At 34.3% G+C, this 16,569-nt stretch overlaps 1 protein-coding gene across 1 annotated transcript in view; it reads left to right on the forward strand.

Moving 5' to 3' along the window:
- LOC117115100 overlaps positions 1 to 16,569 on the forward strand; it is a 39,670-nt gene that overhangs the window by 17,552 nt on the left and 5,549 nt on the right. The window contains exons 27-52 of the mRNA XM_033258767.1: positions 1,181 to 1,342; positions 3,070 to 3,166; positions 3,536 to 3,673; positions 4,045 to 4,153; positions 4,851 to 5,565; positions 6,128 to 6,300; positions 6,427 to 6,534; positions 6,769 to 7,046; positions 7,556 to 7,754; positions 8,253 to 8,376; positions 8,698 to 8,892; positions 9,146 to 9,329; positions 9,829 to 9,993; positions 10,301 to 10,402; positions 10,551 to 10,646; positions 10,777 to 10,944; positions 11,060 to 11,779; positions 11,895 to 12,222; positions 12,418 to 12,597; positions 13,067 to 13,345; positions 13,436 to 13,692; positions 14,114 to 14,169; positions 14,461 to 14,639; positions 14,837 to 15,017; positions 15,397 to 15,570; positions 15,979 to 16,283. Coding sequence (XP_033114658.1) covers positions 1,181 to 1,342; positions 3,070 to 3,166; positions 3,536 to 3,673; positions 4,045 to 4,153; positions 4,851 to 5,565; positions 6,128 to 6,300; positions 6,427 to 6,534; positions 6,769 to 7,046; positions 7,556 to 7,754; positions 8,253 to 8,376; positions 8,698 to 8,892; positions 9,146 to 9,329; positions 9,829 to 9,993; positions 10,301 to 10,402; positions 10,551 to 10,646; positions 10,777 to 10,944; positions 11,060 to 11,779; positions 11,895 to 12,222; positions 12,418 to 12,597; positions 13,067 to 13,345; positions 13,436 to 13,692; positions 14,114 to 14,169; positions 14,461 to 14,639; positions 14,837 to 15,017; positions 15,397 to 15,570; positions 15,979 to 16,283 — 5,672 coding nt within the window. The remainder of the gene's footprint in view (positions 1 to 1,180; positions 1,343 to 3,069; positions 3,167 to 3,535; positions 3,674 to 4,044; positions 4,154 to 4,850; positions 5,566 to 6,127; positions 6,301 to 6,426; positions 6,535 to 6,768; positions 7,047 to 7,555; positions 7,755 to 8,252; positions 8,377 to 8,697; positions 8,893 to 9,145; positions 9,330 to 9,828; positions 9,994 to 10,300; positions 10,403 to 10,550; positions 10,647 to 10,776; positions 10,945 to 11,059; positions 11,780 to 11,894; positions 12,223 to 12,417; positions 12,598 to 13,066; positions 13,346 to 13,435; positions 13,693 to 14,113; positions 14,170 to 14,460; positions 14,640 to 14,836; positions 15,018 to 15,396; positions 15,571 to 15,978; positions 16,284 to 16,569) is intronic.

Raw genomic sequence — 16,569 nt, forward strand, 5'->3', positions numbered from 1 at the left:
AGATGTATGACCAAGTGACTACAGTAGTGCTCCAGAAATTTGCCAACAGGGATCCATTCAAGGAGTCAGGAGCTGCCTTGACATCTGGTGAGGATCCCAGAATATAATTCCCGGTTGAGTCAAGAGGGAGGGATTTTGATATGGTTAGGAGGGTAAAAAATGTACAGTAGAATCTTGTTTTTACGTACCTCAGTTATACAAACCCTTAGTTTTATGTACGCCTCGTATGGACGATAATGTCATCATAAACAAATAGCCCTTTTCAGGACCACCATATTGTAAGAAGAGATTTGTTGTGTTTATTATTTCAATACTATAACAATAAACAAACTATATGCAAGGTAGTTACATTTAACAGCAACGTTGATTGTGTCTAAACGCGCTGTTACAATTTAAAACCATGTTGGCTGAGCGAGATGAACGACTACTGTCGGTGTTCAAAATAACTTTGAAAACTCGTCTGATCAAATTTTCTACACAAAGTTTACTATTAGTAAAAGCTGGGTAGGCAAAATTTTGCATACGAATGCTAATTGTCTGGCTTGCCTAGTAATTTGTCCAGGTTTGTCTCAACAAGCCCAGACAACACAGCAGCTCTGTTGTTTAGAATAGCCACGAAGGGGAATTCCCATGTTATACCTTTGTCGTATAAAGTAAATAAAATATAAATTATAAAGTGATTAATTAATACACAGACATGGTTTTATTTGAACACTTTATTATGACATAAAATGATGAATAAAAATACTAAACATATGGTTTTATTCGTAGGCCTGGCCTACACTTGTATGCTGTAGACCTTGAGAACATCGTTCGTTTATAACATATGTTTATTGTTACGTATGTATCAGGTCAAAGGTCACCACATATTTAACCCAACCTCGATTTTACGAATCCTACGATTTATGTACGTCGTCCGATCCTGTACCATACGTAAACTTGAGGTTATACTGTAATTTTTACAATATTTTGGAACTACAATCAAAACTGTGGATCAGCAAATAAATATTATTAGCCCTTACAACCCTAGAATGGCATCTGATGATGGGGGATGCTTATCCAGTAAGAACTTTCCCAACCCCCTGGTTTTTTTAGAAACAATTTCAACTGCATAGTTAATATAAATCTTATCTTAATATTGTCAGTTACTCCTTAATAATCATTAGATCTCTTTTTACAGCATGTCAAATATCAACTAAAGAGTGCTCTTGGTGGACCTTTGACCTCTTGTGCCATTGCTGAAAAGGATAACTCATTCTACCTCAGTTGGCCAACTCTGGACTTAAGAGGGCGTGGTGTTTCATACAGTATATATGCAAATGGAAATCAATGCGGACACAAGGTAAAACCTGCTACTATACCATTTGTTATGTTTTAGAGCGACTTAAGGAGTAATGTTTGTAGCTTAGCAACAATCAACATAATATTAGCAATTTTATTCATTTAATTGTTCTGTAATTTAATCATTTTTAAATTATTCCATATATTTATTTACTATTAGTTTTAATTTTAATCCTGGTACTGCAATGATTTTCATTCAATTATTTTGGAAATATGTTTGCAGTGCCAGGAATGGCTAAGAAAATTAAAATTAAAACTAATAATGTATCTAGAAAGGCACTATCTGAAATATGTACTCTTTGTGAAGAGATCCATAAAGAATAATTATGTATATTTATATATATTTATTTATCTCATTATTTATTCATTTTCAAAATCATTAGCATCCTTATAGGCAATATTTTGATAAATATAAAAATAGTTTTTACATTTAAAAGAAATATTAATAATAATAATAATAAAATAATTTTAAAAGGATCAGGAAATACACATTACTTAATTACTAGGTTTTTCAAGTCTTTTTGTTATGCTCATTGCTCTGAAATATCATTAAGGAACAATATCTTCTAAAATTGCATTGTAAATCTTACCAGTGTATCAGCAGAAAACACAATTAAAGTGATTAAATTGCATGTACACATGTTTTTTTTGCCTATGGCAATTGAAGTATATCTTAGCGTCTTACTTTAAAGGGCCATTCGTTTATAAAAATTATTTTCATGAGCGTACAAAACATAGATTATGGGAAGAGGTGAATGTTTTCTTTGTGGAAACAGCAAACTGATTTAAACAGTTGACAAAAACATGTGATATGCCAAAATATGGTCATGATGGCATCACATCATGACCATATTTAGGCACATCATGACTATATATGGTCATGATGACATCACAACATGACCATGTATAGGCATATCATGACTATATATGGGCATAAAACAGTTTTTTGTCTAAGAATATTTGATAGTCTGGACAGAGCTTTATAGGTGTCAAAAGAAAGAGTATCTTTGGTACTCTTATAAAAAATGATAAAGCAAATGGATGAATTCTGAAATGGATTATGGACCATATATGATGATTGGATAGCATTTCTTGCTTGAATAATAAGGTGTATTTATTATTTTTGTTGCATTGAATTTTTCAAACTGTATAATGGAGCCCCTTTAATACCGTTAATTTCATCACATATATCATATTTCATATAGTACATCAGCTATCAATAACAGATTCAGTAATCCATTTGCTGATCATTTTATCTGCCAGAATATCAAATATTGGAGACATGTTTTGTTTGTTTTGAATATTTGCCTAGCAACTCTTCATTGTGGTACTTTCATTGCCAATTATTAAGAATTGTGATGTCAGGCAATAAGTGAACTTGAGTATAAAATATGAATGTATTGTGTACTGTATCTCTTGATTTCAAAGCCTGTTTTCATATTCAGTGTGGTAGTGTTGCTTTTTATTAGTCACAAGCATGAGAAATACTTTTTATTTCTTTCTTACCAAAAAGTAACTCTATAATCTGTATTGTATCGTATCTTTTATTTGATGAGGTTTTATTATCAGAGTTTTGCCTCCAAGATCATCAATTTGCAGATATAGAAATCAAATAGTATCCATTTTTTTAACTCAGTGGAAATCAAGTAAGTTTTTAAACATTCTAAATTGCAATTTTTTAATTCCAAATTGGCTAAGATTGTTAATGTATTTTCTGTTTTGTTGTAGGTACAGCCGCAAAATGGGATCAAACGCTGTAAGGTGTTGATTGATGATTGTCAACTACATAATAAATATAACTTCCACATTCAGGCCAAGTTTGAAGGTAAGGTTTTTTGAAGAAGTTTTTAGCTTTAAATGAAACCAATATTTATCAAACAGAATATTTAGTATGTTTATTTGAATTTAGAGTAATGATAATAATAGTAACAAGAATAATAGTTTATTAAATATATAATATATGGAAGATCATGTATACACTTGATTATTATTTGTAAGTTATTAAAAAAAAACCAATCTGAAACTGTATCTATAAATAATAATAATTATACTATAATATAGTAATATAGATCAAAATAAGTACTAATGATATTGATGATAATACTAGTACTAAAATTGCAAGGAGCTAGTGTCCATAATACAAATTACAATACATATTTGTTGTTCATATTTGTCAATATCTGTCTCTTTCCAGGATCCACTGAAATTCTTAAGTCAAACAACCTACCAATTACATTACCCCTAAGCGTGAGTGAAATAATACCCCCAGCTGGTCAATCCTTGGTTGAGCTCCCTTTTATACAAGTCATCGAGTCAAAACAGAAAACACATTGTATGTACCATTTAAAGTAATATTTATATCTAACTAGAATATTTAATATTATGTAATAGATATTTTTTATTTAACATAAAAATACAAAAATAATATGTAATATAAATAATGATAATTAATCAATATGTATTAAAAATAATAATAAAATTATATAATAGAGAATATTAATAAGCAATATGAATTTATTAAAGATTAATCATATTTTTAAGAATAAACGGTATTAAACTAAGTTTTCTTAGTGGTCTTAGAAAATGAAGTTATTTTGAGAGGGTGACTTGAAGAGGCCTTGATTTTAAATCTAATTTTGTTTCTTGTCATCTATTAAACTACTTAAAATAAAATATTTATATATTTATGATATATTTTATGAGGTTTAAGTAAAGAGCTTCTTCCTACTGTTGACACATCGAGGAAACTTGAACAATCCGGAATCACAGATAATTTTGGAAAACCATTCCCAGAGGAAGCATTGTATGGAAGGTAAGTTCTAGCAGTCTTTATATTTTACACTTAAATAATACTCTATACAGTCAAAAAAATAGAACTTGAATAGTGATTTTATTGTTACACAATTTAATATGGATAAATATTGCAAAATCATACACAAGACAATATTTGCTTGATGATGATAATGATGATGATAAAGATTACAAGGGGACTTTATTCGTCTAACTAAAGGGAAATTTCATGGCTGCAGTATAACAAAATGCATAGACAATTAATTGATAGTGATAGTAAAAATAATGAAATATTTTTGCTTGTTCTCTGGGGTATGTGAGCTTGCCGTGTCTAGACATAGACATCACTTTATTAATCCAAATCCTTGGAAATTACATCGCTCTTTCAATAAATTAAGCAGGAAAAGTAATTCAATGCAATAAATAATAACTATCTTACATATCTACTATTAAACAGGTAAATGCCCCTCGCAATGAATGAGTTAGAATAACAGTTCGTGTTAGCAGCCGGTACCCTCAGTCTACCGCTGCGTTGTATAACGCAACTAGCAATAGTTGAATGTAACGGGTGACTTTTATAACTATAATAATGGTTGTATATTTCATAATAAATATATTACTGCAATTTTTATTATTAATTAAGTTTTATGTTTTCCTAAAGGTAATTTACCTACATTCTTTTTCTATATTAAATTCATGATTTGTTCCTTTTTTTTTAGAAATTCGTCATTTGATGTCGAGAGAGAAGAGGTAAAACACACTGGAAATGACCATCAAAATGAGTTTAGGAAAACTATTAGCTTGCTAGATGCTAGTAGTGTGAAAGATGAAGCAGAAGTTCCTAATGAAAAAGGCAGTTCTTCTATTGAAGTCGATAATCCTAAGTTATTGACAACAGATGTGAATGATTCTGATTTAAATGAAATTGTTGAATATTCGGGGGAAATAAATAAAATTGCAAAGAAAATCGTACAAAATATCATAAAGGATGTTGAAGAAGAGTATTTTAATAACATGAATGATGGAAATATGGATGAAAAAGAAATTAATGAAATAAAAAGGGATGAGATGCAGGATAATACCCCCTCTTCAATGCATGAACCCTCCCCTACCCTACTCCATAACCCTGCTGTGCATGTTGGAAATCCCAGTGACGTGTCCGATAATGACAGTCAATGTGTACAAACCACAGACTCTGATGTTGTTGAGAGTGACACAATAAATATAGAGAAAGATAACACAAAAGATGGAGAAGATACTGACTCTGATGATTCATCATCATCTGACTCATCGTCATCATCCTTAGAATCATCCTCCTCAGATGATGATACTGATGATGAAAGTGACTCAACAGATTCAAGCTCAGAAGATTCGTCTGCAGCTGGAAAAGAAAATTTTATTTCAAACCAGAGTGGTGGTGAGGCAGACAACAAGGTAGATGTTGGAAATTAATTGTGAAAACTTTAAAACAAAGCAAAAACAAAAACATTTCATAACAAGCTTTAAACACATTTAAATATGTTCCAGTTTAAAAATGCAGCATATATCTTCTTGCTGGTATCAAGGGTAACACCTAAACCCTCTAAAAAACAAATCTTGTTCAGATAACTTGCATGTTTCTACTTTTAATATGATATGCATGTATGTCTGTGTCTTCCACTTTGTTTCTTGCATGCTTCCCTTTAATACTATTAATACAATATCACAATGTTGCAACCTTCCCCTCTAAATTGTTGCTATCACCGCCTACTCCACAAATATTTGGGGCACGTCCCACCACCAAACAAAGAGGTTATCAGACGTGTGACAGAATTTCTGTTTGATAGGCATGATGGGTAGTTTGTTTATAGGGTATGACATGTAATTTTGTTGATATTTTGCGTAATTAAAGAGAATAGTTAAAGAGAATTGGCATTGGATGATTGAACTAAGAATTGTGGTATCTGAAGTTGAGTACGTCAAATCTTATTGAAACATGGTTTGTTTTTATTTTTAGGCCAATGTGGTACTTCCAACTCCTACAGTGGTTGTTCGAAGCCATGCTAAAGACAGCAATATTAGTGTGCAATGGCAGTGTGCGAGGGTGAACAGCACCAACTATGCATTCTCCCATTACATGGTTCACGTAGAAGGTGCATCTTTCTCAGAAGGCATGCACAGCCATGGAAGGTATGAAACTTTTACAAATTGTGTGTGTTAACTTAAAACTTAATAACAATTGTACAGTATTCTTTAACCAATGTTGCAACATCAATAATACTTGTATGTTAAAACTTTGTCATTTTTTTGACACAGATGTGAAGTTGTGGACGATGCCGGCAATGAGTACATCAGACACAGCTGGAATGCAGACTTGGCAAACTCCATCACTATCAAGCGTCTAGTGGAAAACTGTACATACAGGTAAAACAACATAAATCCATTAGCTGAAGTTCCATTTTAGGTTAGGTGTTGCTAAAATCAATCATTGCTGCTTTCAGTAGCAAAAATTAAAGTTATGTTTTTTTCATAAATAAGATAAAAAATATGAACACAATTTGAGTAGTTTATACGTAACCCTCATTTAATGATGTTTCAAATAAATGGAAAAAAAATGCTCATTATGAACAATTGTTTTTATTTTTGTGTGTTTTTCAGAGTTTTTGTTACCGCTAGCTTCTCTCACTCAGACCCTAAAAGAGGTACTCTCCAAACAGTTTCAGATTCCCACGAATGCATAACAGGAGGGCGTCCTCAACCACCCGTCCTTACAGTTAAAAGTCTTAGTGTACAGGAAGTTATGCTGTCTTGGAAGGCAGGAATTTGTCATCGATCCATCGGAGTAATAGGGTATCAGTTCTTTAAGAATGAGAAGAGGAAAGGATCGGTTACTGCTACAACTGCAACAGAGAAATGCATTTCAAAGATTAATCCTGGCAAGTACCAATACCAGTGTTCACACTTATATTTAAATACACAGAACACTAGGTTTTACTTCTGACTAAATACTATTTGCCATGCAAATGGCTGCTCAAGTAAATGATTAATTTGACTAATCAAAACAGGGCTTAAATGCTGGCCCACACTGCGTAGCACGACAGCCGTACGACCACGGGCCACCGAATCCGATCTCTTATCTCTGTGAGTTCTTGACGACATGTCACCGTCTGCTAATTGTCAATGGAAGACTGAGTGGATTGTCATTTGTTGTGCGCTTGACACTGCATTCTCCATAGATTCATCAATGATCAACGGCGCAATGTGGGCAGTCACATTAACCTAATAATTCTGGTGACTGCAGGACTTGAACCCAGGAATTTAGAATAGCAAGATTAGCTCCATAATCACTATACCATAGCTCTGCTCATATGCATTGATGTATTACATTAAAATATACTGAATGTTATCCAATATGAAATTAATCATTTATTTTTAATGTGAATAGGTACAACTAATAAATACCAAGTCCAGGCAATTACAGATGATGGAAGGAATAGTGATCCATCCAATACGATTACGATCACATGTCCAAATAAACCTGCTCCACCTAACCTGGTGGTGGAGCCCTCTACCGAAGCTTACACAGCTCAGATCAGCTGGTCCACGCCAAAAGGATCAAAAGGCAGAGTCATCTCATCATACTGGTTAGTAAAATTTAATTTGGGTCAAATTTTGAAAGTATTTGATTGGATAAAAGTAAATTTTATCCAAATAAATATCTTTTGGATATTATTCAATACAACAATAATATAATTTACAGTACTTTCTAGTTTTTAAGATAAAGTCTAGTTCACTGTTTTTGTTTTTAAACAAAATATTGGCAAAATATAAATAGTGAATGAATTAATGAATCAATCAATTGACTGGTTAATATGAATTTAAAATGTTTTTTTGAAATTAGTACTAAATAGACATGCTGGTGATTGTCTAATTGTTTCTTCTAATTTTACCTTAATTACAAAGTATAAATGAGATTTTAATTAGGATGAAACATAAAAATCAATAAAATAATAACATTGAAATTTATATTATTACTATTTATTTAAACATACTGAAAGCAATTATTATAATCATATCTAGTAAGCTAAATTTATGTTATTCAAATAAAAAATGTTTTATATAAAAATATGTAAATTTTCTAGTATCTATGTGAATGGCAAGCTTCATGGCAATGTAAGTGTTGATGAGGATCATCAGAAAAGTTCAAAGATTAAATACAAGCTACAAAATCTGAAACCAGGAAAAGATTACGAGGTAACAGCAAAGGTAGGCAATAATTAACATATCAACTCCTTCCTTTAAACCAAGTTACGAAGCATAATAGCTACTTCAATCCACCCACTTCACAGCATGTAAATGAGCAAATAACAATGCTTTCTACTTGCTTCTAGCACTTAATGTTCAGTGACCTTTATTTAGAAACATTAAAAATTGCAAAGTTGATGTCACAATCATTCTTTTGAGAATGGTCGCTGTATACAGTCTATGGTAGTGCAAGATATTTATAAATGTTGTGTCTGTGTTGACCCAATTGAACCAACCAGTACTTTTTTAAACAAAATCAGCTCAAATCTTATTTTGATGTAGACGTATGCTGGTTGGCGGACCGTGATGGACTCCCCTGATGTATTATGTGGCATTATGAGTGAAGAGTCATCACCTATCATCGTCTGTTGCCCAGCTGTGCCAGCTTCCCCTACGCCACGCCTAGCCGGCATGCACGACAGGGGAATTGACATCACTTGGGATGCAGTCCAGCCATTTGGTGATGCTGCAATCTCTGTAAGAACTGACATTTTAAACTTGAGTTTATTTATTTGTAATTGGTCATAGTTGTCAAAAGCTGTTGCCGGTCACTGTCGACCGGCGCTAAAGAGAGTTAAAAAAGGGACTTCTTTGTAAGACAACCCTTGTCACATTTGTTGTTATCAAATATAGAATAATATGAAAGTTAATTTCATAATTATTCATGTATAAATACTAAAATGCCTATTGAATTATGAAAATATTTTTTATCGTGTTTTTCGATGTGTAGGGATATTTGTTGCTAAAAGATGGTAAATCTGTGTTGCCCATAATGGATCCGCATACTCAGCACCATACAGTGTCAGACCTGGTGCTTGGCAGCACCGTCATCTTACAAATTGTGGCCCTCACTGACCATCCAGTAGGGAGGCTGAGGCAGAATGGCAGTGATGATGGCTCGATTCATAGCGAAGGTAAAGGCACTGTCCAGACTATCAAATTTTATTTGACAAAAACATGTGACATGCCTAAATATGGTCATGATGGCATCACATCATGACCATATAATTAGGCACATCATGACTATATATGGGCATACAACAGGAAGGATCAATAAATTTTAAAAAAATTTCTTCTCAGTGGCATATTTTAAGTAGCAAAACATAAGAATGCATCAAATTAACCTAATTTATCTAAAAATATAGAAAAATAAATAACCTCACAATCTAGGTAGATTTATTCCATCTACTAGCTTACTGTATTAACTGAAAATACTATGTGTGGGATTGTTATAATACAGTTCACTCTCCAATTTGAGATCTGAAAATTTTGGATCGTCTTGGGGTTGAATTAGAGGGTTAGCTTTGAGTTAAAAGATTGAAGATTTGTAGTTGGTACACAAAACAAGCCAGCAGATATTTAGGCAGTTAACAGTAAGTTCAACATCTTCAAAATATTTTTTATCTTGTCTAGACAATGACAATGAATATTTTGAAAGAGATATACAAGCAGAAAAGTACTCAGCATGTAGACCTGGGCTGAAACTGAAGGTGGAGTACACAGGTTTGGTGCAGCCTCCAACTAATGTACAGTGCCAGAATGTTACATCACAATCAGCATACATTACCTGGCAACAGAGTAAGTTCCTGTGGGTTTGTTTGTGTACTAATGGAGGTTGATCTTAGCATGGAAGGCTTATGCTGCAGAACAGAATGCATGTTTCCAGAGTGTCAATCAAACTTAACAACTGACCAATCAGAACAAGGCCAGGAATATGTGCATGTCTCACAAGCACCTTAGCAACAATATCCAAGGGGTGGGGCTTATTACTGTACCATGTTCATTACATCTCAAACAGCATAAGGCTACACAAGACAATGTAACATTATTTTCATCCTTGTTCAGTGAATCCACCCAACCACTCCAATATTTATGTTTTTTCAAGGTTATGATACTTCTGGTCATTATATATCGACGGAGCAATACCAGGTTACTTGGTGGGCCAGTGAGAGGAGGGACAGAAGTGTGCAGAGCCAAAGAACACAAGGTAGCAAAGCAAGCAGACATTATGACATTTGATCAATCAAAGTTTTAATTCGACTTTGATTTCAAGTTATTTTGAAACCTTGATTGAAAATTCCTAGTAGAAACGATAAAGTAATGTGGCTTGTTATTATCCTTTTTTGTTTTTTTAGATACTTGTTTTAAGTTGTATTCCCTGGATCCAGACACACGCTATACAATTGTTGTAGAAGCACGGAAGCAAGAAGTCTACAGTACAGGTAGCAGAGGTAAGATAAGAAAGAATTACTATTACAGTAATTTGATTTATTTTTGTTAATGAAATTGATAACATACTGTATACCCAAATAGTATGTGATTAATGAGAATTTCTTTTTCTTCTGTTTGATTTTAAATAAGATGATAGAAACAGCTATACTTTCATACTCACTGGTCAGTCTGATCAATTGCATATTCTCACAAGCAAGCCACCAGAAGCACCTCATCTTATTCGATTAGTATCTTCAACCTGCAGCTCAGTTGAGCTATCATGGAGGCTGCCAATGTGCAATGGATCACAAATCATAGGTTAGTGATGTTTTATAGGTTGTCAGTAACTCTTAACTTTAACTTGGTAAATTGATTGAATATTACATTGATTTTAAACACTATGTTCTTAATATTTTACTAATTTTCTTAATAGGTTTGAGGATGTATGTAGTTACAGGAGATGAAGACTATTGCATCACAGAGAGCCATTTGGATTTGTCTCCAGAAGCTGTTTCTGCTGTCATTCCAGGACTCATGGAAAATTCTCCCTACAAATTCATTCTAGTAGTTGTTACTAAAGAGTATTTTGACAGCCTACAAGAGAAAGTAAAGACAGATTCTGAAATGTCACTGCCAGAGGAATGGGTGGAAGTGCCAGAAGACTCCCCTTGGTTGCCATTTGTGTCAGTTGATGCTAAGACTGCAGGATCAGAGCCACCAAACAATCTCAGATGTGTTAAGTACTCGCAGAATTCTGTGACTCTTGTCTGGGATGCACCTCAATATGGCAGTGACCGACTCTTAAAGTATGTGGTGCGTTGGATGGCTGTCTGTTCTAAGAAAAAGCAATCTCAATCCAGTTTATCTGAAGGAACACTAGAAATTTTTACAGAAGAGACATCCGCTGAAGTGAAACTCTTTCCTGGAAAGATTTACAGTATCACAGTTGAAGCACATTTGTCAGACTTCTACCAGGCATCAAATGATGGTGGCTCAAATGATGGGTATATCACATGCCTTAGTTCAGATACATTCCAGGTCAGGATCCCAGCACCAGTTGAAGCACCAACACTTTTTATTAGAGAATTCACAACATCTTCCCTTGAGCTGCATTGGCAAAAACCAGTTTTATTTACTGCTTTGAAAGCATCAGGTATGTACAATTATGCATCTATAATCAGATCGGCAGACAATGATATATTTTATCTTTATTACTCACAATGCTGTGAAGTCACTGAAAATGAAAACAATTTTTTTTTAACTTGTAGAAAAATCAGGTTGTCATTTGTGCATACATCGTCATCTTCTGGAATATCGTGTGATAGTGAATGGAGAGACTTACTGCAAGGTTGATCCCAGTGCTCTGTATTGTTCTCTGAAAAATCTGTCTTCTGACAAGCTATACAGTATCCAGATTGCAGCAATTACTAATACCAGCGGAACCACTAAGGGCAGCAGGCAGTCTTTATTTGATATCGTTGACCAGGATGAATCATTGTCACAACCTCTTGAGCTTACTCTTCCAAAATATGAGTCTGGAAACCTGGTGATGGTGCAGGCCTCATTTTCTTCCGCTAGAGATCATGAGGGAAAAAAGTGAGTGTTGCCCTAACCATCAGCTGAATCTTCATCACTTTTTCACTTCCATCATCATTATGGTCATCCTTTCTTTATTTTTTAACACTCTCATAATATAATTATAATAACTACCTCTTCTTCATTATCATCCCATTTTTGTTTGTCTTGTCATTGATGTCAGTTCTAAAACAAATGCTAACATTTATTTTTCAGCAAAAGGCAAGAGTCTGGTGAACTATTGGTGAGCTGGTCTGTTGCAGATTGTGGCACAGCTGAAGAACAAGGCATTGTGGGATACAATCTAAATTGGATTAGCACAGCTGATGGAAAAGAACATGTGGCTTCTCTACCGCCTGATGTCATGTCTTATGAAATCCCTGTCCATTTTCAAAGGTAGTAATTGGTCATAACTAACTACTAAATCCGTTTTTCCGAGCCACTGGAGCTCATAGGGCTGGAGCTTATCCCCAGTTTCTGTAATGTGAAGCGGATGAGAGTTGTACTCTCCCTGGACGGGACACTAGTCCGCCGCAGGTTAGTCCCCAAGGACACAAGCGAAACTGCACAGCGGAGACTTGAAACTCCGACCTAACGATTAAAAGCCCAAACGTCAACTGCTGCGCCAAACTGCCGCTATAGTAATCGGTCATAGCTAGTGGTTTAATGGATGGTGTTGGGCTTCCAATCCTAGGTTCGTGGGTTCAAATTAATCATAGTGACATTGCTTTTATCCTTTGTAAAAGAACTTTTATTTTTCTCTAGCTCTCTGTCCACTGACAACCAAGAGATTATAAGTAGGTAGCACTGCATTTGTTTATGTCAAGCTCTTGCACATGGTATTAAATAATGGGTTTTTTTTCAGATCTGTGTATGATGTGAGAGTTAATATACTGAAAGAGGATGACATGTGGCAAGACCTAAATAACCTTAGCATTCAGTGGATCATTCCAGGATCTCCAGACCCACCAGTCATTGGCTGTTCTAGCATTACTCCAGATGAGTTCATTCTGGAATGGGGAGCTCCTAGGCTATTTGGAAGTGTTGGTATTCGTGGCTACAAAGTTTACATGAATGATAAACCTATTGGTAATGAATTGAGTGTTAACCATCACAGAGCAGTTATACCATGCAGACCAAACAGGTAAGTTCAAATGATATTAATAAAAAAATTAATTAATCAATCAAGCAATCAAAATTAACCAATAAATCAATCAATAATTGATTTCTGTAGGACATACCATGTGAGCCTTGTAGCCTTGTGTGCTGATACTATGTACCAAGACTCTCTCCTATCGGAAGAACTTCAGTTAAGATCTCCTGGAAATATCCATGAGTGCTCAATTACCGAAAGCAACAAACCATCAGCAAGAAACAGGCCTAGCCCCACCCATTCAAATTCTTCAACCCTTCCAGAGGATGTGTTCCTTAATGTTTCCAAAGTCACAGATACTACAATCTGTATACGATGGAGCAGACCATCATTTGAGGGTAAGCCAATGGTTAGTTTTTTGTGTAAACCTGGGCACACACTGTGCCGACTGTCATTGGCTGAAATGATTCCATAAAAAAAAATCAATGCAAAGATATGCTTGCAATGGATCATTTTTTAAATGACAATCCGCACATACAGTAGCACTGACATTCAGCATACAGCGTTGCATCGTCAAATATGGAGTTGTCGGCTGACGATTTTCGGCCATGAAGCAGTGCCTGCCAGGTTGTAGTTAAAGATTTGATCATATTTTAAGCAGGCTCAGACCTGCACTAGGTTACTATATGTACATGCGTATGTGCATTATAGCATTCCCATTCAATGATTTTTGCAAGTAAACAGGTTGTAAGAAGGTAAATATTTTACTTATAACAGAATTTGTAGGGTGAATATATTGATACTTTTCCAAAATTTCAGGAGATGAAAATGTTAAGCGAGTGAAAATACAATGGAGCAGTGTGATGAAACCTAAGGTAAGTCAGTAGGGAACAGCAAGGAATCGAACCCCAAACTCAGAACTAAGACACAGAATCACAACCCCTGTGCCAAATGCCACTATGCACTTTTACTACCAGTTTTTTGTATCTTTTTTTTTAACTTAGTTTTTTTTACTTAGTTTATTCACAATACATTACTTAATTTTTAACTTTTATCCATAATGTAATATACAGTAGTTAGATTTATATAGCATTTTATACCAAAGTCTTAAGTTGTGTAATTTGAGTACCTTTAATCCGTAATATCATAATTTATTTCTACTGTAGGAAATTGAAGCCTTGCTGAAACCAGTTGCAAGCCAGTACACCATCAGAAATTGCGCCGCCGGTGCAGCCCACTTTGTGACGGTCTTCTTGCTGGATGCTAATGATCAGGTCATCAACAGGTCAAAGCAAATTAGTATCGATACTGCAGCTCCTATACAGACACCAAAACTCAGTATTGAGTAAGTGACAAGTGACACAGGTGCCGGTTTTCATCGAATCTTGTACTATTTTATTTTTTTCCTAACTTACTACATTACTTAATACATTACTTATATGTATTAACTTTTTCTCATAATGTAATGTAGTTAGATTTTTTTATTTTGTGCTTTATACCAAAGTGTCAAGTTGTATAATTTGAGTACATTCAATTTTACAGAAGCTACGATTTTCATCAGTGTACATTAAAATGGAATAAACCTAGAGTTTTCGGCGACACACTACTCACAGGTTATAGGTTAAAGGTCAACGGGAAAGACTTAAAGACTCTTCTGCCACAAGAGACGTCATATGTGTTTACACAGGGAAAGATGTGCAGGGAATATGCATTCTCAATACAGGTATTAAACTTTTAATTCTACCGTAGTCATTGAAGCACAAGCCTATCCACAAGTACCAACCTTTGATTTCATGGTCTATCTTTTAAATAATTTCCATGCTACATACTCTTCTTGGGTATAAACCCAGAACCTAATGTCAGAGGTATTGGAATGAAAAATCTACACTATATGTAAATCACACAACAATACTCCAGGAAAAAATGTTTGATATGTTCTACAACTGATTTTTTTCTAAGACACTGAAGGGGGGATTTGACGAAAAACTTGGCAGTGGTTAATAACTTACATATTTTTAAATATTTAAAAACTGGGGGAAAAGGGTGATTTCCACAAATTATTATTTTATACACTTTATTTTATATATTTGTTATATTTCTAGGCCCTATGTAATGTGAGGTTCTTGAACAGTGATATCTCAGACCCAGTGGAAGTCGACTGGCCTGGTGTGATTCCACCAGCCATCAAACGGGTGCCAACTACTAAGGCAGCATCAATCAAGGTACAGTGGACAGAGCCGAAACTCACAGGAGGAGCAGAAGTTGAACATTATAGGGTGAGGAACCAAATAAAATAATAACATTAAATGTAATAGTAATGTAAAAACCCTGTGATTTATGTTATTTTTAATTCATTATTAAATAATTTTCTTAAATGTTTATATTTTTATAAAAAAAATATCATAATTATATATCATCATACTTTAATGAGTTTTCTTCTCAGTTAGAGCACAACCACTAATACCAGTAATTATAATGATGGTAAATGCAGATGATAAAGATGATGATAATTATGATGTGATGATAGCATTTGTAATGGTGATGATGGTGGTGATGATTGATTTGTTGATGGATTATTTATACAATTAATAAATAAATACTTATCACAGTTATATAAATATAAATATATATATATATATATATATAAATAAAATATTCATTATAAATTTTGCTGATTTTTTTAGGCTGTGTTATTGGATGAGTCAGCAGGGCAAAACAAAGCACAAAGACGAGCTGCCACCACCCTATCACCCATCATAGATCCGAAAACATTAACTGCTGAATTCTGTGATCTATTAATCAGTGCAACGTACAAAGTATTCCTTGAAGTCCATCTAGAAGGCCTTGAGAGGCCGGTACGCAGCAAAGCTATAGTTACTAAGGTAGCCAAGAAGCCCTCTAAACCTATAGTTCGCTACGTAGTTCGTGGAGTAGCAGAACGCCGGATGCTGGAAAGTGATGCTTGCAATTTTATTAATGAAAGAGACAAGTAAGTTTTATTTGGCTGTCAACATTATGTTACTCGAAGCAAGAATAAATGCAATGAAAATTCCAATAGCGTCTATTTTCAAGTTCGTACGATCACAATTATGACGACAATGATTTATAAAAATGCAGAGGATAGCGTAAGCCACATGAATTTTTGTTTATGTGACTTGGGCTTCAACACCATTGACTGAAAAGCCTTTTTTCCTAGTTTCATCTTATACGCCAAGGCATAAAGGGTGCCACCATAATGAAAATCACTCCCATCAACTGTAATGAAACATGAACAA

Source organism: Anneissia japonica, unplaced genomic scaffold, assembly GCF_011630105.1.
Source record: "Anneissia japonica isolate Jap-2015-1 unplaced genomic scaffold, ASM1163010v1 scaffold24_len2511860_cov200, whole genome shotgun sequence".
Lineage (NCBI taxonomy): Eukaryota > Metazoa > Echinodermata > Crinoidea > Comatulida > Comatulidae > Anneissia > Anneissia japonica.